The sequence below is a fragment of the Necator americanus genome, chromosome V, assembly GCF_031761385.1.
Source record: "Necator americanus strain Aroian chromosome V, whole genome shotgun sequence".
NCBI classification, from domain to species: Eukaryota; Metazoa; Nematoda; class Chromadorea; order Rhabditida; family Ancylostomatidae; genus Necator; species Necator americanus.
Window position 1 is genome coordinate 6,370,742 of NC_087375.1, and position 20,033 is coordinate 6,390,774.

At 41.1% G+C, this 20,033-nt stretch overlaps 5 protein-coding genes across 9 annotated transcripts; 3 read left to right on the plus strand and 2 right to left on the minus strand.

Annotated features, from left to right (window-relative positions):
* Window positions 1–233: 233 nt before the first annotated feature.
* On the plus strand, window positions 234–6,477 carry RB195_013081 (uncharacterized protein; the record flags this gene model as incomplete). Of its 2 annotated transcripts, none has more annotated exons than XM_064202742.1 (10): window positions 234–330; window positions 1,580–1,674; window positions 3,384–3,457; window positions 3,534–3,627; window positions 4,180–4,263; window positions 4,340–4,538; window positions 5,428–5,502; window positions 5,590–5,700; window positions 5,793–5,887; window positions 6,406–6,477. In XM_064202742.1, 10 exons carry the CDS (start codon window positions 234–236, stop codon window positions 6,475–6,477), a joined length of 996 nt encoding a protein of 331 aa, XP_064058623.1. The 2 variants fall into 2 exon arrangements, with proteins under 2 accessions (XP_064058623.1, XP_064058624.1); XM_064202743.1 differs by having other exon boundaries at window positions 288–330.
* A 1,251-nt stretch (window positions 6,478–7,728) lies between these two features.
* Window positions 7,729–8,504, minus strand: RB195_013082 (uncharacterized protein; the record flags this gene model as incomplete). Its single annotated transcript, XM_064202744.1, has 2 exons — window positions 7,729–7,872; window positions 8,418–8,504. The coding sequence occupies 2 exons, from the start codon at window positions 8,502–8,504 to the stop codon at window positions 7,729–7,731; spliced, it is 231 nt and encodes a 76-aa protein (XP_064058626.1).
* On the minus strand, window positions 7,729–8,541 carry RB195_013083 (uncharacterized protein; the record flags this gene model as incomplete). The annotated part of the gene is made up of 2 exons (XM_064202745.1): window positions 7,729–7,961; window positions 8,418–8,541. 2 exons carry the CDS (start codon window positions 8,539–8,541, stop codon window positions 7,729–7,731), a joined length of 357 nt encoding a protein of 118 aa, XP_064058625.1.
* A 2,718-nt stretch (window positions 8,542–11,259) lies between these two features.
* On the plus strand, window positions 11,260–12,286 carry RB195_013084 (uncharacterized protein; the record flags this gene model as incomplete). Of its 2 annotated transcripts, none has more annotated exons than XM_064202746.1 (5): window positions 11,260–11,363; window positions 11,418–11,490; window positions 11,566–11,680; window positions 12,065–12,187; window positions 12,255–12,286. In XM_064202746.1, the coding sequence occupies 5 exons, from the start codon at window positions 11,260–11,262 to the stop codon at window positions 12,284–12,286; spliced, it is 447 nt and encodes a 148-aa protein (XP_064058627.1). The 2 variants fall into 2 exon arrangements, with proteins under 2 accessions (XP_064058627.1, XP_064058628.1); XM_064202747.1 differs by having other exon boundaries at window positions 11,290–11,363.
* Window positions 12,287–12,350: 64 nt separating this feature from the next.
* On the plus strand, window positions 12,351–19,735 carry RB195_013085 (uncharacterized protein; the record flags this gene model as incomplete). 3 transcript variants are annotated; one of them, XM_064202748.1, is made up of 12 exons in its annotated part: window positions 12,351–12,379; window positions 12,447–12,531; window positions 14,665–14,771; window positions 15,219–15,295; window positions 15,549–15,639; window positions 16,719–16,853; window positions 16,988–17,092; window positions 17,752–17,823; window positions 17,912–18,017; window positions 18,070–18,151; window positions 18,529–18,611; window positions 18,683–18,811. In XM_064202748.1, the coding sequence occupies 12 exons, from the start codon at window positions 12,351–12,353 to the stop codon at window positions 18,809–18,811; spliced, it is 1,101 nt and encodes a 366-aa protein (XP_064058629.1). The 3 variants fall into 3 exon arrangements, with proteins under 3 accessions (XP_064058629.1, XP_064058630.1, XP_064058631.1); XM_064202750.1 differs by lacking the exons at window positions 12,351–12,379; window positions 12,447–12,531 and adding exons at window positions 19,178–19,311; window positions 19,376–19,735 and having other exon boundaries at window positions 14,707–14,771; window positions 18,683–18,806; XM_064202749.1 differs by lacking the exons at window positions 12,351–12,379; window positions 12,447–12,531; window positions 14,665–14,771; ... (7 more) ...; window positions 18,529–18,611; window positions 18,683–18,811 and adding an exon at window positions 19,469–19,735.
* Window positions 19,736–20,033: the final 298 nt, after the last annotated feature.

Genomic DNA, 20,033 nt, shown 5'->3' on the forward strand with positions numbered 1-20,033 from the left:
CTTGAGACGGGACCGCCCAATGCCCTCATATTCTACTCCAGTGTCAACAATTCGAAACAAGGTGTACCCGTCTAGATTCTACTGTAGATGTTTTTTCCGCCCGCTCGTTCAGGAGCAGATGTCATTGATATTTGCCTCTCGAATAATCGGTTTTCTTCTTCTTTTTTCACATCGACTTTACGTCAATCCTCGGATATGCAGCAAACGTTTGCTCAACTCAGTGCTATTTCAGAATGCGAACTGTCGACCACCACTTGCTTTTGCTCGTTCTCTGGTTTTCCCTACAGATGATCAACGCGGAAAGAGCCTCGAACGAGGACCAGAATGAAGGTGATATTGCATTCCGGTTTCTTTGACCACTCTGTGTTAGAGGCATCACCCCACGAATCTGAGGTGGTACGGATTTCAGGTGGAGTATTCGAATACGGCATAGTAGATTATGGAGAGGAGGGTGATTCCTTCCATTTCTTCCTAATTGCCATAAAAATGGTCCGGAAGATGTGGTGCGTGCACAAGGCTGGTGCGCTCCAATCGCACTGATTGCGCGCCGGAACGCTCGAAGCCGTATCTTCCAGGCCGATTTTTACGGCAATTAGGATGAAATGGACGGAATCACCCTTCTCTCCATAATCTACGATCCCGTGTACGAACACTCCACCTGAAATTCGTACCACCTCAGATTCGTGGGGTGATGCCTTTAAATTGCTGACGACTGTTTACACAGGCAAGGGTTACGCCTTGTAGGTGGTGGACCAGGTCTACCAACATCCTTACCACTTGTACGACCGTATTTTTACATTTTTTTCAGGGTACAAAAACTTTACACTAGCGACCAGAATGAGCTGTGCAGTGTTTAGTTTTATTCTACACGTATCTCCTTTTATAGAAGTGAGACAAACATAACACTGGTACTTTCTCGCTGTCAACTGATCCCCTTTTGATGTGAATAAAGAAGCTGAATTGTCGTAGTTAAAATAAAAAGGATTATACATCATAACGGAGCAGCATGCCAGAATTAATAGCATACCATGAAATTGAGGATGCTCTCCACAAAACTGTACGGTTAATAGTGTAGATCATGAGTAGTGGCACGATAACGCTCAGTTTCCCTAACTGCGTGAGAAACAGCCTCGTCGATCGAGTTTTCCAACGAGGCACATAACGTGCTACGTATGTGACCGCTAGCATAAATGAAGCGTCTGACAGCGAGCGGAGACATAGACATTGCTGGAAACACATTGATTGTTCGCTCGCGCGTAGGCGAGGTGCGCGCACCTGCACCTGCGTATGTGACGCGTCATAAAGTGCCTTGTAGGAAAATTCGATCGACCATGATATTTCTCACGTTTTTTTTCTAGACATTCAAAGGGAACAGAACGTGACCTTTACCTCTAGCACTATTTTCTAGTGGAGAGATCTCAACATCGCCAATTTAGTGGTATGCTAGTTTTACGGGAAAAGGAAGGGAGAAGAGAAAGGAATAAAGAAAAGAATGGTGTTAGGAAAAATTCATACACTTCGTTGAAGTATTAGTACGTATTGAGACAATAAAATGAAAATATGACTACTGGAATTATAGATGGCGTTCTACTGGAGAAGGAGGATGTTGCGATTAATGAGACGGATGCGACCACTCAAATCAATTCAAGCTTTGTGATCATCGATGAGCCTGAGGTACCGCAGCAACGATTCTCATACCGTTCACTGTTTTATTTATTCATATGTTCATCTTCCGCCCACTCCACGCCTCCTCTAATGTAAAATATTGGGGAATTTAACTAATTTCATGTCTGGTACCGTTGGTTCTCATTTTCCGCAGTTCAACGCGCTGATGACCTGTTTTGACTACATTCTTGACTAACGCAACTCTCTGTGACTAGAGATATAGGATTTCTTTTTTTCCCCAACAAATACACGATGTATCGACAGTTTTGCGTCATTCTCTTGAGATGAGACAGAAAAAACATTCTTTCATCCCACAACAAACAGTAACGAAAAAACTAATAAAAAGCGCATCAATCTCCTGCGACCTTACGAGTGAAGGTCCCGTTGATGTGTAAAACACTTAACATTTAAAGACAGCATACCACAAATCTGAGGTGGTGGGGATTTCAGATAGAGTATCCGTATACGTGGTCGTATATAATGGAGATGGGGGTGGTTCCGCTCATCTCTCCGTGCATCATTGCAAGAAGCCGCCTCCAGAATGCTGTTTTGTACGACGCCATCTATTGCAACGCTTCACCCCTTGCGCCGCCTACGCCCTGCGATTCGTCGAAAATCAATTCGGGCTGCCCCGATAGGCAGTAAGGGACGCGTGCAAGGGTGGCGCGCTGCAATAGAAGGCATCGTTCAAACAGCATTCAGGGGCCTGCTGCTTGCAGTGATTCAGGGAGAGATGAGCGGAACCGTTCCGGTCTCCATAATCTATGACCCCGTATACGGATACCCCACCTAAAATCCGCACCACCCCAGATTCGTGGTATGCTGCCTTTAAAGGAAGTGTATCACGAAATTGGAATAGAATCGAAATAGTACGGAATTACCAGAGAACCCAGGGTTGTAGAAAACCCAGCGTGGCTCCGCTCTATTTTCCCTCATCATCGTAAAAAAACGGCGTGAGAACCGCTTCAGTTCCCTCAGGTCGGGTTTCTCTGTGCACGCAGCGGGTCCTCTCAGCAGCCTATTCATTGGCTTTACTTTAATATGCTGCGGAGGAACCGTCATTGATCTCCAACCGCTCGCTTATGGAAGCGGAGCGTGCACAAGGATGGGGCTTTGCAGCTGATTGAGTAGAAAAGAATGTCATCTCCAAGGCCTTTTTTACGACGATTAGGGGAAAATGAGCGGAGCCACTCTAGGTTCCTTATGGAGCTGCAACTCGAGCTCTACGGCTCCCCCGGGGTTTCCGCACCACGTCAATTTCGTGATACGCTGCCTTCCGAAGGAGGTGTAGCTTCCACCGGAAATTCTGCCCTATTGAGAGCATTAGAACCAATCCGGCTCAATTAAAGACATTGGGGGAAAATCTAAAGTTGGAACCTTTCCATCAGCATAAGGTAAGGGCCAGGCCGGTACCTAGTTCTTAAGCATTACAGGCTGATAGCTTTAAATGTTTTTGGTGTCTTATATTCCAAAGATATTTATAGATTTCCACTGTGATTCCTTTGAACGACATTCCAACGTTCTGCCCTCTTCTTTCCTTCTCTTCCTAGTGGAGACCGTCAACCTCAAGAATTTCTCTTGAGCGCTGCATTTAAAGCTTTGAGGCCTGGATGTCTATTTCCTGCTATTACCTTCCATCTATTATGTTTCTACCTTGGTAAAAAGGTTTTGCGGAAAAAGTGAAACGGAAATTTCTGCAAATGTTTTGTTATTTCCAGAGTAATTCCACCGAAATTGATGGTCCTACTACCGAAACTCCTAAACCACTCACCAAACGTGCTCGCTCTCGAAAGTTCGTTCTTTTCTTGAACTCTACAAGAAAAAAGAAGAAAGAATTAGTGATGCCGGTTTTCACATTTTTATTTCAGAGTAAATCCTAAAGAATGTCGTACATTTTCGCTCAGCGAAAAATATCGCATGTTGGAAGGTGTTGGTGGACGAAATCAGTTTTATATGGCTGAGGTTTGATGCAATTTTAATATTTCATAGTTCAAAGAGTTCTGCGTATATTTTATCATTTCCTTTATTGTAAAGTATAAAAATGCAGTTGACAAAAAATAAATCCAAGATTTCCATGGACAAAAAAAACTCGATATTGAGAACGAAAGCAGCTTCAACAATAGTTTTTTTTTAAATACTCGTAGGAGGTTCTTGTCAAATTTTAACAAAATGTAAAGAGATCAGAATTATGCAATTTTTCAAGAGAATTTTCGCCTTGTTGATTGTAAAAATGTGGTTCAGAGAAGAAATGCTTTCAACAGAATTTTTTTCTTCCTCGAAATGAAATGCTGTCGGTTGGGAAAGATATTTGTTTGGATCTCGTGGAAGAAAGGGCAGATAATATCAGAAGAGGCTATCTATGTATAGGAAGCTTCTCAACATACTTCTTTAAAATAATGCAAAATACTCAGTTGGAGTTTGTGCTTATTTGGCTTTATCAATCATTATTCCTCTCTTATTTAATTTCTTTTTTTTTATTCCGACTGTTTAAATTAATAATAGTGATCAGTTTAGACTCCTGAGGAAGCGTCGCGAGGTTTCGTCGCTTCAAAATCTCCCGAACCTAGAATGAAGGCTCTGTCGGATACTGTAGATCGAGTGCTTTTTTTTTGCTTTAGAAATTATATTTTTTATCTGAAGCTTATCTATACACATTATAATATGTTTCTTACAGAGAGTAGACACAGCGTTTTGCAATGAAGAATGCGTAATGATTCGCCGAACGCTGGAAAAAGCTCTGAAGGAACGCAAGAGGCACCGGCCAACTGAGGAGCGCACGAGTTTTCTTCGGGTTCCAATTCTGCCTTTCAGCGACTCGGGGTCTGTCGATTTGGACTCGCTTTTTACATCCACAAATAGGATATGCTCATTGGGTAAGAATTTTATGGTGGAGTTTCGATTGAATTTCGATAAGATTAATTAATTTTCGAGTTTTCAATTTGCGCATAACGTTAACTGTATAATCTCATACTCTCATAATCCATTGACAGCGCGCTTTTTTTTTCTTACGTATTTTACGCTAATCTACTTTCACGAGCTATGTTTGAACAAGGAAGTAATAATAAACCACAATAAACTCATTAAGTACAGAAAATTGAAAGAAGGAAACTAGCATAGAAACTTCTGAAACTTTTGGAAAGTGTGTGGATCCTCACTGAGTCACATATTGTTCCATTAAAAAGTTTTTTGATCACGTGGAACAATATTTAGCTCACTGAGGTGCCGCACACTTTTCAACAATTATTTTCCATGAACAAACGACTGCTAACCGTTGACCCGTTTGTCGTCAAAAAGGATGAAAGGGTTAAATATTCACTTACAAAAGCTAAAATTTTAACCTATGGCTTTTATTATTAGCAATCATATGAAAATTTCTGATTAAAACAACTGGGAAAATTTTTGTACTTCTAAAATTATTCTATTACACAGATATACTGTCAATCAAATGTTACATGCCTGCTTGAATACTGGTGACTCTGACAAGTTTAAATTATGTTATACCATATGTAGGTCAGCACAGATCTTCGTAGAACACTCGTAAGCGGAACGAAAAACGCTGAACGAATTTTGACACATCGAACAGGCTGTACTAATGTTCATCCGCGTGACCGCGACGCGTCCCCTGCAATATATGCGCTCTTCCTTCCTGACAGACAGTCGATGCTCTCCGTTCCCTTGGCAAATAGTGGACAAATATAATTATTGCCGTTGGTGTACAATTCTCCATACAAGTCTAAAACAGTACTGAATATTTGATTTCAGAAACATTTGTCCCTCTTGGAAACTGTAGCGAACCAGGCGAAGAGGTGTCATGGGCTCACGAACAACTGTGTTCAAGTAAGGGCAGTTTTTCCTTTGTTTTCTCTCCTTATGAAATCATAATACGATGATGTAGGACTTTCCATGCTTTATGGTTATTTTTAGTGTGCCGCGGTGTTTATATGCTTAGTGAGAACTGTTTTCCAACGTTCTTCAACTCTGTGCTCTGCAATCAGCAGGAAACTGGATGCATTTTTGACAACTGGACGGATAGGGGTAGGTAGAGATCCAGGAAAGATCGAGAAATTATTTACGCTCTTCAAATTCCTAAATTCTAAACAGTCGATATCTAAAATACGAATTTTCAGCACATGGTATGTGTCGCCCTGAGACTTTAAGCTTGAGAGTGCTTCGGAATCGAGGTGATCCTGTTTGCGAAGACTGGGTGATCGAACACATTGAGGTACATAAACAGGCTTCGTCTACATTGCATTCCTTTGTTGGAAGAGATACAATAAAGCAATGGTGACAGCGTTCAGTTCCACTTCATCAACAGGGACCAGTTCTCGCAAATTTGCCTGGTCATAAGTTCCGTGGTGGTGTGGAAGTGAGAGTGTATCTTTCGCTCGAGAAAAAAATTGTCACCTGAGCAAGCGAATATTATTTCAATTCTCACTTACACTAGAATAGCAGAAGAATCCGTTTTAAATCAATAAGGGCTAAAATCAGAAATCGAAATCCTCAAAACTTTACTGGACAAGCGATATCTATATGGGACCTACATAGTTTAATAAGACCTCAACCAAATTCCGATATTTTACTGAACGTTGTAGCAATGCTATGTAAAAAACAATCTACCCAAGAGTTTTGTAATCTTCTTTTGGGTTAAAACTTTCTTCTTGCTTCCAAGATCCTTTTTATTACTTTTTTCTCGTAAATTCTACTTTTTTTTCATCGCTTCCCCCAAAACTCTTTTTTCAGCTGCCTGTCGCCTGTCAGTGCCTGCTAAGCAAAGGTTCGTGGTTACGATCACACCCATCGAAAGAACAGTGATGATCTGCCTATATGGTAGAAACTCTATCGTTCAACGATACGCGACAAATCGGATCACTCTGGACGGGTGTACACACGGTCCTAGTTACCGTGCCTACATATTTACCTAATAAATATAGAAATTGCATTGCTAGATTGAATATGTTTTCACTGAACATTACAATTAATATTTCAAAACAGGTATATGACATCAGATCAGTTGGTTGAGGATTAATATATATTTCACAGCCCACATGAGAGCTTCGATCGAGAAACACTGGTATACTGCTAGGAACATCTAAAAACAAACATATGGGCGCTGGGAGTTATGATCAGTTGCGAGCAGCCACGACGGGTCTGCCCTACTATTTCTCTACTTGACACCCATTTTCTCGTCTGGAACTTCAACTCCAATCAAATGCGCCTACTGATCACTAAGACCGGTATAATCACAAGCGCCACGGTTACAAATATTAAAAAAATATTTCCAGAATAGCCGTATTGCTCAAGGATTGAAACGCATCAAACTAATCTACACTGCACTGGACAGTAGAGTGCGCACCAGTCACGTGATATCGGGAAACCTCTATATGTGAAGAGGTTATTAGGTCACGTAGATCTTCTCAGATCGTCTAGCCAAGTGCTACACCTTGTTGCGAAGAGTAGAGGTTCGACAGCGAGTGATTGGAAGTCTCATTCGACCTGAGGATGCAGAGCACTGTAGCAGTGATGAAGGCAGTACCGTCTCGGAGGGTTTTCTCGGTAGTGGAGAGGGAGAGGACAGTTGTAGCCGAAACTCGAGTAAGAGAAGAGTTATGAACAGAAGACAAGGAGCTCAGGAGGAGTCCTGGGGAGGACCTAAGCCTGAGCGGTTGAGGGGGCGTGAGTGGCGCCAGAGCGATTGATGCAGAAGGGGCTGCTCACAACGCATAGCGGTCAAAACGGTGCATCAGAAAATGCATCAGAAAAGGCGAAGGAGCAACCAAGTGTGCGACGTTGCGCGTGATTACCCACTTATACGTTTACCCTCCTTGCTGTATGCCAAGGATAAAAATTACCCAGCTATCTTGTGTTCGGTGCATGAAGAGACAAAGCGGCGCTATCGTCACCATTTGCTTAGGGTGAAATTTCGCAACTTTTACGCACACGATACCGTTTTTCAAAGGCAGTAGTACGAGGAAATATTTTGAAAGTATTAGGTTGAGTCGAAAGTTCTCTGACAAAGTGCCAATATTTCTATTTAATTTGCAATTTTCAAACTATAACTGTAAATCATTTGAAGTATGCCTCATTGGCATCGATGGTCTTCTGCCAACGTTTAGGCAAATCGTAGATGCCTTTGCTCCAAAACGCTGGGGACTGCTCCTTGAAGAACTGCTCAAGTGCCTTTTTGATGTCGTCGCGGGTTTGGAAGTCCTGACCATCCAGATGACGTTGGAGATACGAAAAAAGTGGTAATCCGAGAGAGCCAGATCTGGGGTATACGGTGGGTGTGGTGAAATTGTCTAGAAGAACTTCATCAGTTCAGCCTTAGTTATTTTTGCAATGTGTGACTGAGTGTTGTCGCGCTGGAAGTAGACTTCGCGCTGTTGCGGATGTGCATTTTCGAGATTTGTCTTCGAATTCCTCAGTTGCTCAGCGTAGACGTCTGCGGTCACTGTACATCCCTCAGCGAGCAGCTCCCAGTATTCGACGCTGTGTACGCTCCACCAGATGCAGAGCGTAACCTTTTTGGCGTGTACGTTCAGTTTAGGGACGTCTTCTGCATCCGTACCTTTGTCAACCCATTGAGCACGCCGGTGAATGTTAGAATAGGAAATCTACTTCTCATCCGCGGTGACTAGGTGCTCAAGCGACGTGTGGGTGCGCTTGAGCGTGAGGAGAGAAATTGCCGTATCGGCACGGCAGTCCATCTCATACTGCGTAACAGCATGTGGTACTCATCGACCTAGTTTTCTCACCTTGCTGATTGACTTCAATCTGCGAACAACTGTGGTTTGACTCATCCCAAGAGCGACTGTCACGAGTGGTTTGAAAAGGATCGGCATCCACCTGTCTCCGCAGCAAGACCAAATCCAACTCCATTGGGCGTCCCGAACGGTCTTCATCTTCAATGGAAAAGTCGTCCGTTGCGAGCTTCGAGTGCCACTTGTAGACTGTGCTTCTAGCGGGGGCGTGCTCCTTGTAAACTTCCTTCAAACGTCTGTCGTCTGTCGGGTTCTTGGCCAGATAGATGGAGAAAGATTATGACGTTGCGGAGGTGGAGTGACGACGGCTTGAAAATGCACGGCATGGTGGCAGGAAAGGAACTGGCTCAGTGTAATTGTTAGCCTACACTTTGAAGAGAATTTTATACTCTATCAGACGGTAGCTAACATGTCCATTTTCGTCAGCTCTTTGCTTAGTGATGATCTCTAGAAGTCATCACTACCACATTGTCCGAGTACTTTCGATTCAACGTAATAAATACCACATAGAAGATAAAAAAAGATGGATGTGGATAGGAAGGATTTCTAGCACAGCTTGATAAGTTGGCTATTAGCGGTATGAATAATATAATAAACACATACAATATGATGAATGAGGTAGGTTGATCTTAGTTCAGTCACATGAAAATTTTACTAGCGTAGAATTGCATTGGAATTTTTCAGTAGGAATATCTAAATTAGAAAAAATGACTACCTACATTTTCCCTCAGATGGTAACGACAGTGTTTGAAAAAACTAAAAAAAAACACTACACCAGTTTATCTCGAACAAAGCAAGACCTGCGAAAGCTTCTGGCGCTTAGGACATAGAAGGAACTGTAAGGAGGCTCCTAAAAACCTTCTTCGCTAATTTCTCCAAGATATTACATATCGGGTGGAAGTGTCCGAGGAAACGCAAATGGCTCGAAAAAATCATGCTCTAGTCGTTCATGGAGACACACACACACAAGCGTCTTAGATGCTCTCTTCTGGCCGTAGAGACGCAGAAAAGTAGAAGAGAGAGAAACCAGAATCCAAACCAGAATCTCTGAGACACTGTAAGACAGAATAACTTCTTTGAAAACGTGGTTGCAAAAATGATGTGATTCTTCGATGGGATTGAATTCTCCGAAAAATTCAAGTGGAAAAAAACCTAAGTGTAGGTGTTGGTTGGACCCAGTCCCGAGCACGTTACAAAAATACAATCATTTTTTTCTAGTGGAATGAAATGATTTTATTTTTAAAACCTTGTTCTTACCGCAAATACCTATCGTAAAGCAGAAAAAACTTCTACATTGCCCAGATAACTCCTACCATACCATCGCGCCTCAAGCCAGAGGCAATGCTTCCTGAAAAAGAGGAAAAAAGCGAGAAAGAAGGGGTGTCAGGAGAGTAAAGAGAAATGAAGTGGGATAGCAGCTGAAAAGATGAGCTTTCGAAGAGATTTAACTGCACAAAAAATTTTCCAGATCCTCATCACACCCCAAGATATCTACGCAGCAGCTTTTTGTGTAAATATCTAGGAAATACCAAATCCATTGGTTCAACAGAAAAACATTTTGACTATATTTGAGCTTACTTAATATAGAAGGTGGGGCATTATGATCCCCCACATTTGCAAGCATACCCATGGAGGCTGAAGTTACAGCGCAGGATTGAGGTAAGTCTCATTCGATTATTTAGTCCATGCAATTTCTAGTAAAGTCGGATAAAAACGATGTGAAACTCGAAACGGTGCGGTAGAGCTGGCGATTGCTGGTAACGGTTGATCCATTTTTAAAATGTTTATGGAAGAATCGTCGCGTGAAACTGATGCATACACCTGATACATTCATGTAAATTGTTAATAGTCGGTCTATTTCCAAGAAAAAGAGAAAATAATCCGATGAACGAGATATACCCGGACCAAATCAATATAATCCCTGTCAGCTTCATATGAGACGCTACCCTGCATCGACTGTAGTCTTATTTACTCTTGAAATCTGTTTATTTGCTCACTCAACTTCTTTTCTAATAATATATTTCTTCCAATTAGATAGTAAATGGTGAATATTCGACTTTTCATGTGTTTTTCTCATTTGTTAGGGTCACTGCTCAAATGTAATAGGTTGTCTCAAAAGAAATGCACGTTTTAACGCTATGTACCAAACATTACGATTATTACGGTGACGATTGATAGTATCTTTGGAGCATCCGCAGTACTCGTCAAACAAGCCAACAGTGTGAGTGGGATCCTCCTCGATCGCGACTAGCAGCGGAGTGGTTATCGACGACGACTGGGCGCCTACCGTGTACTTCGTCTTTGAGGCATTCGTTTCCGTCTTGCCCCTGTTTAAAGTCGTACAGCATGGATGCATGCGAAACACTGATTTTTGGTCACTCATCACAAAACAAAAGTATTTTCTTTGAGAATCAATGAAATTCAATGAAATAACAATGAAAAAACAAACCAAACGAAACATTGAAAATCCACCCAAAAATTGGCTGAAGGTAGTTTTGAAATAATTTCGGTACAAGGATAGTTACGCAGCGCGCATTTCTTTTGAGACAATCTAATAGGATATGCTAAACCATGTAATGGTGGAGAACCTTTTCACTACAACACATCAACACATTTTCGTTTTTTCCTCCTAGTCAAAACGAATCTTAATTCATTTCAGACTTTTGAACCAAGCTATCAGAAAAGTTCGGCTTAGAAAAAGAAAAGTAAATGATACAGTAAATTTAAATGTATAGAAGTGACTCGTTTGCCAGAAAGTTAAGCTTAAGTAGTAAATTAGCTCTGATTTGTCTATTCAACTTCCTTACACTGCTTTTAGCTGAACTCGTGAGAACGAATGGAGAAGAAAGTCATTTACGGTCTTGCAATGCTTCTATTCGTAACAGGTTTCATTTATTTCCACAACTCAAATGTGATCAAGACCACTTTTCCTAGCAAAAAGTAAGTTATTTAATCTATTTTTTGACTTCAGTCGGTGTAAAACACATGGTTTAGTAAATCCAATTCGTTGTTGCACCAAAAATGGATAGTTATCACCACCACAAATCATCCTACTAAAGAAATAGAGGTTTCTGTTAGGTTTTTGTTAACTGTCATGTCCTACAAATGTCATTACTTCGTATGATAAATATTCTATTTGAAGCGTTTGGCAAATATCAACGGTTGGAAACTTCTAGTTGTCGCAAACAGAAAAACACCGAGAAATTGGTCCTACAAAAATGTTCATTTCTTGAGCATGGACGATCAGTTACGCATGGGTAAGACGTCTTCTGAAAGGCAGCGTATCCAGAAATTGACGATCTTGCGATCTCACTACGAAAAGTTTGGGGAAAGTTTTGTAGAATAGAATGGATCACGCTCAACATTCCCTCCAATGATCCAGAAAAAAAGGTATGTGAAACAATTTCGACTTCTCAACTGTATAACTTATTACGTGGCGCAACAGGGATAACTTCATCATAAGTTGCATTGTTGGGTAGTCACCGATCACCTTCATATTCGTTGAATAAATGGACACCTACCTTTCTCTACATATTTACGGGAGGATCCCAACATCATCAATTTCATTATACCTTAGCTGCTTTTATTTCAACTGCTAAAATTTTACCCACATATGAAATATTTTTTACACCTTACTTTAGGATACAGGATTACTAGTAACTTATCGGATAAATTTTATGCGCATAAGAACATCGGCTATCTTTACGCAATAGAACACGGAGCGAGATGGATATACGACACTGACGATCACTACATACCTTATGGTGAGAAAAATTGAATGTTTTACGCATTTACTGCATTTAAATTTAAGAAAAAATTAAAGAATTGCAGATTTTCTCTTTTCTTCTCCAACTTCTCAATAAAAATTTCTTTCATGTATTGGATTGGATCAATTTGACTATACGAAGAAGATCAGTGGAATTAGATATGGATGTAATGTCACTGGGAAAAGATTGGTTTTTTTTGATGAACATTTTCAAGAATATTTTCTCAACAACACTGCTGTTTATCATGATACTTTAGCATTTCCGAAAAACTCTTCAACCCGTTTCGTTTCTTTGGGAATGCTAACATGTGGCCAAAAGGGTTTCCATTGAAATATGTGCAGGTGGGCAAAATCTTCCCAATGTTGTATTGAAAACGAAATGAAATCGTTATCGCTAGCACTAAGCAACACGCGAGTCTTCTGCGAATTGAAGCGTGAAAAAATCGCATTGCTATCAACTTGTCAAAGGCACCTATCACGATGTTGACGGTGTTAAGACATTTCTGGGGACATACAAGGCTACGGGTGTACTTCACCCGTAGCCTTGTATGTCCCCAGAAATGTCTTAACACCGTCAACATCGTGATATGTCCCTTGTATGTACTTAATTTCCCTAACTCAATGAAAAAAACGTGGGTGGCGGCGTTGTCGGCTCGGGTCCACTACGAGGCACCTACAAACGTACCGCGTCTGCGACTGCACCCATACGCACCTCATCTACCAGTGAGCAGGCAATCAATGGGTTTTTTCAATGATTAGCTTGAGCTGTAATCAAAATTGGTTTCAATCTTTCTTCACTAAAAGCAAACATTTCGGCGTTATAGCCTTTGTTAGAGCCTCGGAAATCAAAGCCACCAGTGATTTGTCCTCTCCAGCGCCTCTTCACCCTACAGAAAGCATTCAAACAATAGAAAAACTCGAAGAGAAACACAAAGTGTGTATTCTTCTTCAAGTTTCGCTATTGTTGTGTCTAGTGTCCACCTCATTTACTAAATCTGTTGACGCAAAGGACCATCACGTATCACAACTCTGAGTCGCAAAGGTTTTAAAGGCATCACCCCACGAATCTGAGGTGGTACGGATTTCAGGTAGAGTATTAGTATACGGGATCGTAGATTATGGATAGAAGGGTGATTCCGTTCATTTCTTCCTAATTGCCGTAAAAAACGGCCCGGAAGATAGGCTTCGGGGACTTTTTCCTATAAAGAGTTCCAGCCTTGTGCGGCGCCGTATCTTCCAGGACTTTTTTAGAGGGAATTAGGAAGAAATGGACGGTGTCATTCTCCTCCATAATCTACTATCCCTTATAAGAATACTCGACCTGAAATCTGCACAACCTCAGATTCGTGGGGTGATGCCTTTGAATAAAGGACCTAGTCTTTTATGGAGGCCTTTTATAGAGATCCTCCTCGAAGACTTGCAGAGATCTCGATATGGGGCTAGTTTGTTTGTGATCGCAATGTTCATCCTTTCCGTTCATTTCTGGGCCTCTGAGATTTGAGAGTTATCTAGAAAGCTTCTAGTTTTCTGCGTGCAATGATCTCGAAGCAATGTAGCGTAGTAATTTATACCTCTATTTGGGAGTTCTGATGACGTATTCTGTGGTGTGCTCCGAGTGAGGCAAAGAGCGTAGATTTACCGGGCTCGTTTAGATGCTCCTTTACATGAATTCACTGTGGGCATACTTGTGGCTTAGTTGTGGTGCGCAGTGGTCTGTTACCTTATCTAACAACCAGGTTCTGATGAGGGCGAAAACGTTGAAACGTTAATTGGATATAAACAATGATAAATGGGACAGATGTAGCGCAGTCGGTAAGAGGTCCGTTGTGGTTGCACGGTCGCTCCAGTGCCGACAAAGTCTATTATCCCTACGGAGCCGCTAAATTAGTACTACACTTGTCTGGGAGGACAAAAACACCGACTTAATCATTGGCTGCCCCCTGCAGGTCATTGATTAGGTCAGCACGCGTTTAAATCCTTAATGATTACGAATTGCAGGATGGCGGATCCCTAGTGTATTGACATGCCAGAGAATTTATCCCTTCCTTGAAGAAAGATCAATGCCAATTTTGGCCTCAACTCAAGCAAATCAAAAAAAAAAGCTGCGTACTCAACAGTCCAATATTCATGGACAGTCGAACATGGGCACTAACCAATAGGTTGTTAACAATGTCCCTCGCTCGCTGACGGATGCAGCGCGTATCCCCGCTTTCAAAAAAAAATCGACCGACAAAGCCGTTTCTTATGCCTTTTTCTGAATAGTTAGGAAGAATTGTGCGTGATCATCCTTATAATCGCGAGATATATTTCTAACTCTATCTAATCTATCCTATCTAATATTAGAGAGTCATTTCCATGGTATGTTGCATCTAAAGAACTATTTCGAATGTGATCGTTCATAGAACTACTATTAGTACTTTGCTGTTGTTGTTCAATTGGTTTGTTAAGAGTGAGAAGAAAAAAACTACTATATAGACCCACACTAATGGTCAAGATCGGTATTGTCTATGCCGCAAAATGCGTACCGCAGTTGTTCAGCATGGTCTCATTCACAACGATCCAGATGTGGATCCCATCTTCAGGTAAGGACAGTAGATAAAAAATCTATACATTGCGGAAATGAGTCCTTTCAGTGATCTGTGCATTTTCTGAATTTGTTCAAAGTAACAATTTCATCTCTTCTTTCACTCGATTTCACGACTCCTGACACGAGTTAGCTGCATAACTTGTAATTGAATCCCATTAGGAAATACCCTAATGCTAGATACACTCTCACTCTTTTCTAAAGCATAAGATGAAATTTCTCCTGTAAGGCTCCTCCATATTATGCAGGAGGAACAATATTATACACAGAAAAGCTCATCATAACTACTAGGAGTTGACGGGAGTTATAGATAAGGTCAGGAAATCTTTTGTTTCTCATTGCATAATAGGTACGAAAGATAACCGTGTAGATTATAAATGGTTGCAGAGAAGTTTTTTTTTAAAGGTTTTTGCACATGGTAACAGTAAGTTCACTTCTTATACAGGTTACTTCACGCGGAGAAGAAGACCAGTACTGATGAAGAATTCAACGTCATGGCTCCAACAGTAGTCCTAGGGAAAGGTGACTCTAACAATTTGTCAGGAAATCATTAGCATAGCTCAAATTAATAACTAAGTTGCTTCTGACCGGATTTTGGATTTACGCTGCCAATAGCTTCATATAGAGCTTCATATAGATATTGCTAGTGCTAGGGAGATTATAAATTTTGCAGTAAAAATGAGGAATTTGATTATATGATCTGCAACCCGTTAGCAAACAATTCAGGATGGAAAATTTATGCAATAATGTAAAGGTTTCAACTTATCTAATTCAGGCACGTATTCACCATGGAATTCTCAGAATACTCTGTTTAGTAGACGAGCGTTTTTCACTCTATATCTTCCCATCACAGCACCATCTTCGTGGTGAGAGCCAGTGATGATTGTTCACTTTAACTTAGAGGCAGCATACTACGAAATGGACTATGTTGAAATCTCGTCACGAAACATTAAGGGTCACGATCATGATCACGGGTATGAGCACTATCACGCTCAATTCTTCCTAACTGTACCGAATAACGGCGTTGTCGATCCAATTTTTCTACGATGTCTGTACATTCAGTTCTGAATACGCACCGTTTCCCTCAGCAGCCTATTGGTGTCGCGAGTTGGACGCCACTTTTTTCCAATCCATCTAAAGTATCCATCGGCACGGGCACGATAAGGTCCTACAGCGCTCCTACATTGCGCGCCTTACACCCCGCCGACTTCTGCCTCTATAAAAACTGGAGTTTCGCATTTTGAAATTCATTTATGCCATTGTTCCACCATAGAGCGGAACGGGGAAGGAAGAGCGGAAGTGGACCGAGCCAACAACAAGCGCAGCTCTCGAAAAGGGCTATCAGCCAGAAGAGAAGCAGGAGGAGCTACCGCGAGCTGAAGATAACTGGGATCCCGGAAAGTAAGTGGCAGAGTGGATCACACGCTCTCGCGTCCGGATCTTGTCCATACGTCCGGGGGTTTACACCTGTTTAATCCGTAGCGAAAGACTGATAGGGTCCCTTCCCTTTTACAGTGTGGGGTAGCCTAGAGGCTCCAGTGGGTGTTTTCGCGCTACAGCGTGAACCATTGATACCCAGTGGCTATAACCCAGTGGCTACCATTTTCTCGTGTGGGTCACTCTAACCTTGTACCCACTTTGCTGTATCACTGGGCTGTGAGGATCCCGTTACCACTTCCTCACGGAACACATCAAGGGTCTGGTACTGAATCCGAGACACTGGCTTCTGGGTTACGACAATTGGATTCACTTGAATATGCTTGTAAGAGAACCACAGAAGGGGGGAATTGAGCGTTGCTGCCAATCAAACTCGTGACCTACACCTCTAACCCTATGTTTCGTTGAGAAATCCAAACACTGTCAATTTCAGGGTATGTCTTTACTTCCCAAAAAATGCTCATGTTGTTGCTTGTAGAGCAATACTGCGAACGAGTTCTATATTCAGGGTGGCCGACTTGATTAGATCGTATTTTGCTCAGAAGTTACTGCACATGATCGACGAGAATGTCGCATTTTATCCTCCAAATGTCAGGAGAACCACGAAATCGCACGATCTTCTTGCTGAATTTGAAGGTCAAAGGTAATCGATCATATTGTTACAAATTATTCTTCTGATATCTCTGAAAATAAAACTTTTTGCGGCTCTTACATATATGTTCGTACTGCGATCGCAAATTTTTGCCACAAGTGGAAAATTAAAGTATATCTTTGTAGAGATGCTTTTTTGAAGTCTGAAGAAATAATCAAGTTTCTTGATTCGTGGGAATGTATACATAAAGAAATATCTACGTGCACTGTGCTTCTTGCCGTAGAATTCAGGTAAGTTGTGATTGATGAAAATAATTCGAAAGTGTAATAATTGTGAAAATACTGACAATAATAATAATAATAATAATAATAATAATAATAATAACAAATAATTATAATTATAACAGTACAACGAGGTCAATTCAATTAATGTGAATTTGTTGGGTTGAGCTATACAAAATTTTGTGTATTTTGTGACGAAAGAAGAATAGATACTAATTTATGGGACAAATTCAAGTGATGTTAAGCTTGCATCTTTGTTTTTGGTAGATGTTCGGCGTTTAATAATTTTTGCAATCAAAACTTCTGCAGTTCAAATAAATCTAAAAGATATTCAACTTTGGAATCTTCTTTGTGCTAATTTTCGAATTTTTTTCCAACAAGATTCTTAAAATTAGAAAAAATGTAGTGCAAAAAAAAGCAATAATGTTCTGTACGTTTTTCTTGAGAAATATACATCTCTGAAAGTTCTAACCAATGTAGGGTTTTTGTTGGAAATATCAGTGTGACAGAAAAATTTATTCCAAATGGGCTCTTCATCAAGTTTTCTAGACATGAAGATGTGCAAAAATATTGTAGTATTTCACGAATGGTCTTAAATCTACATATGCTGGAGATCGAAACAATTTCCACTTGTAATGATTATCTTTGCAACCTAAAGATCATTTCAGCAAGAAAGGTTTCTGGGGATCTGCAGATGCGGAAATGATAAGAAAATGGATCGATCACCTTCGCAGTATCGGGTAAAGGTTACGGGCGAAAATCCACTGACACCTCACTATTCTTTTCTTTTTTCTTTTCTCTTGAAATTTCTTAGACATGCCTTCACAGATATCAGTTCCCTCGTAAATCTAACCACATAAAATATATTCCACGTGAAGATATACGAGGAGCGAATTGTCGACGGGCAAATGTGGAGTTTGAAGCTGACGGATTCGTAAGTAGCTAGAAGTAGAATTCAATGGTTTATTTTGACCTCGGTATTACAGGATGAACAAAAATCAGCAGATAAACTTAGGATGTTTGCAAATATCGATGACTGGTGCACAAAAACCGGTGAAAACTACACAGGTAATTTTTGCAGAACTTTGATGAATGTTTAACCGTGCGTTCTACGGGATATTTAGGACAAAACAACACAGAAAAGATCAAGAGAAACAAAACTAGCATTTAGTCCTGCATTAAAAAAATAGTACAGTATTAGGATGATTTCAAATTACTGACCGATTTTGATTCGAATTTCTAATGATGTATAAAAATTGGCTTGGCAACATTGCGTTTGTAGGAATCAGAAATTATTGTAATTAATCCATTTTTAATCAAATGTATCCTAAGAGTAGAAATTAGGATCAGGCGAACGAATAATTTTCACGAAAATTTCGCTTTTATCCTAAGTCACGTAATCTTCGTAGTGATGAATAAATATGACTAACCGAAGGTGATTCCAGAATTTCGACAGAAATTTCCATCACCATCGAAGCTCACATTATTACATGCTAACAATGTTGTCCTTAGAAATCTACGAAAGAGTGTCAGTTTATTTAATCCGTGCTATTTTAAACATGCTAAGATTAAAATTAGCCCTGCAACGAGTTTTTGCAGGTACTCGTCATCACCAACAATTACCCATGGAATCACACAATTGGATTGCTTCAGAGACTATACCAGCCGTTTTTTGCATTAACAATTTTCTGCGGTTCATGGTTCCCTGAGAAATATCATAATGGTTAGTTTGTTTAACTTAAAGGCATCACCCTACGAATCTGAGGTGGTACGGATTTCAGGTGGAGTATTCGTATAGATTATGAAGGGAAGGTTGATCAAGTCCATTTCTTCCTAATTGCCATAACAAATGACCCGGAAGATACGGCTTCGGGCGTTCCGGCGAGCTATTTTCTACGAATAGTTCAATTGGAGCGCGCCAACCTTGTGCATGCGCCGCATCTTCCGGGCCGTTTTTACACCAATTAGGAAGAAATCGACGGAATCACCCCCTCTCCATAATCTACTCTCCCGCACACGAAGATTCCACCTGAAATCGGTACCACCTCAGATTTCTGAGGTGACACCTTTAATTTCACTGGGCGTCGAATGCAGAGCGGAGGTATGTTCTCTGGCAGTCTTCCAAGCTGAGTTCAACACCTCCGACATTCCCAGTTTTTGGGATCGGAAACCTAGCTAAGAGTAAACCACTGCCAAGATTCAGCACAGTATTGGCAAAATGTCGCAAGGTGACTCCTTGATTCAAGTAGGTTGGAGGGCGACTTATGGTGAAAGCTAATCTAGCCATACCAGGTCTGCATAGTTTGTCGAAATGTCTGCTTGGCACTACAGCAGATACACTGTCTCAGTACCCCGGAAGACCTGCCGTCCCAATCGTCGGACGGTATGGCGACCAGTAAGAGTCAAATCAAATCTCAGGTTGCTCAGCACGTCTTCAACTCTGGACCAAGACGACACGTGCACGAATCTCCATGGAGGCTTTCTCAGATTTGCACTTACAAAGTGCCCAAAGACGTTGACCTACATGCCCTCCTTAAAGGTACAGAGGATATCAAACTTCACGTGATTCCTCTGCAAGAGAGCAGTAGCAGAAGGAGCGACGCGCGACAAGTGGTTGGTGGTACGGCAGTCATTGGCGAAGAGAAAGTTTAGCCCGGAAATGTAGACGGTGTTTTTTTGTTGTGCCCCCCATCTGTCGTCCATCTTGTTGATTCTCACGACATCCTGTCACCTCGTCTTACCATTCATTCGTCCTTTTAGCCAAAACCCATCAGCAACCTTGTTGATAGTTGAATTTAAGCAACAGCCAAGATTGTTAACAAACTTTATTACGGCTAACGTTTCGGCGTTGTCGCCTTCGTCAGAGCCTGGAAAGTAAGAACATTTGCAATATATCCTCTCAAGTGCCTCATCCAGAACAAGTCATCGTCCCCTTGGATATTACACCCGG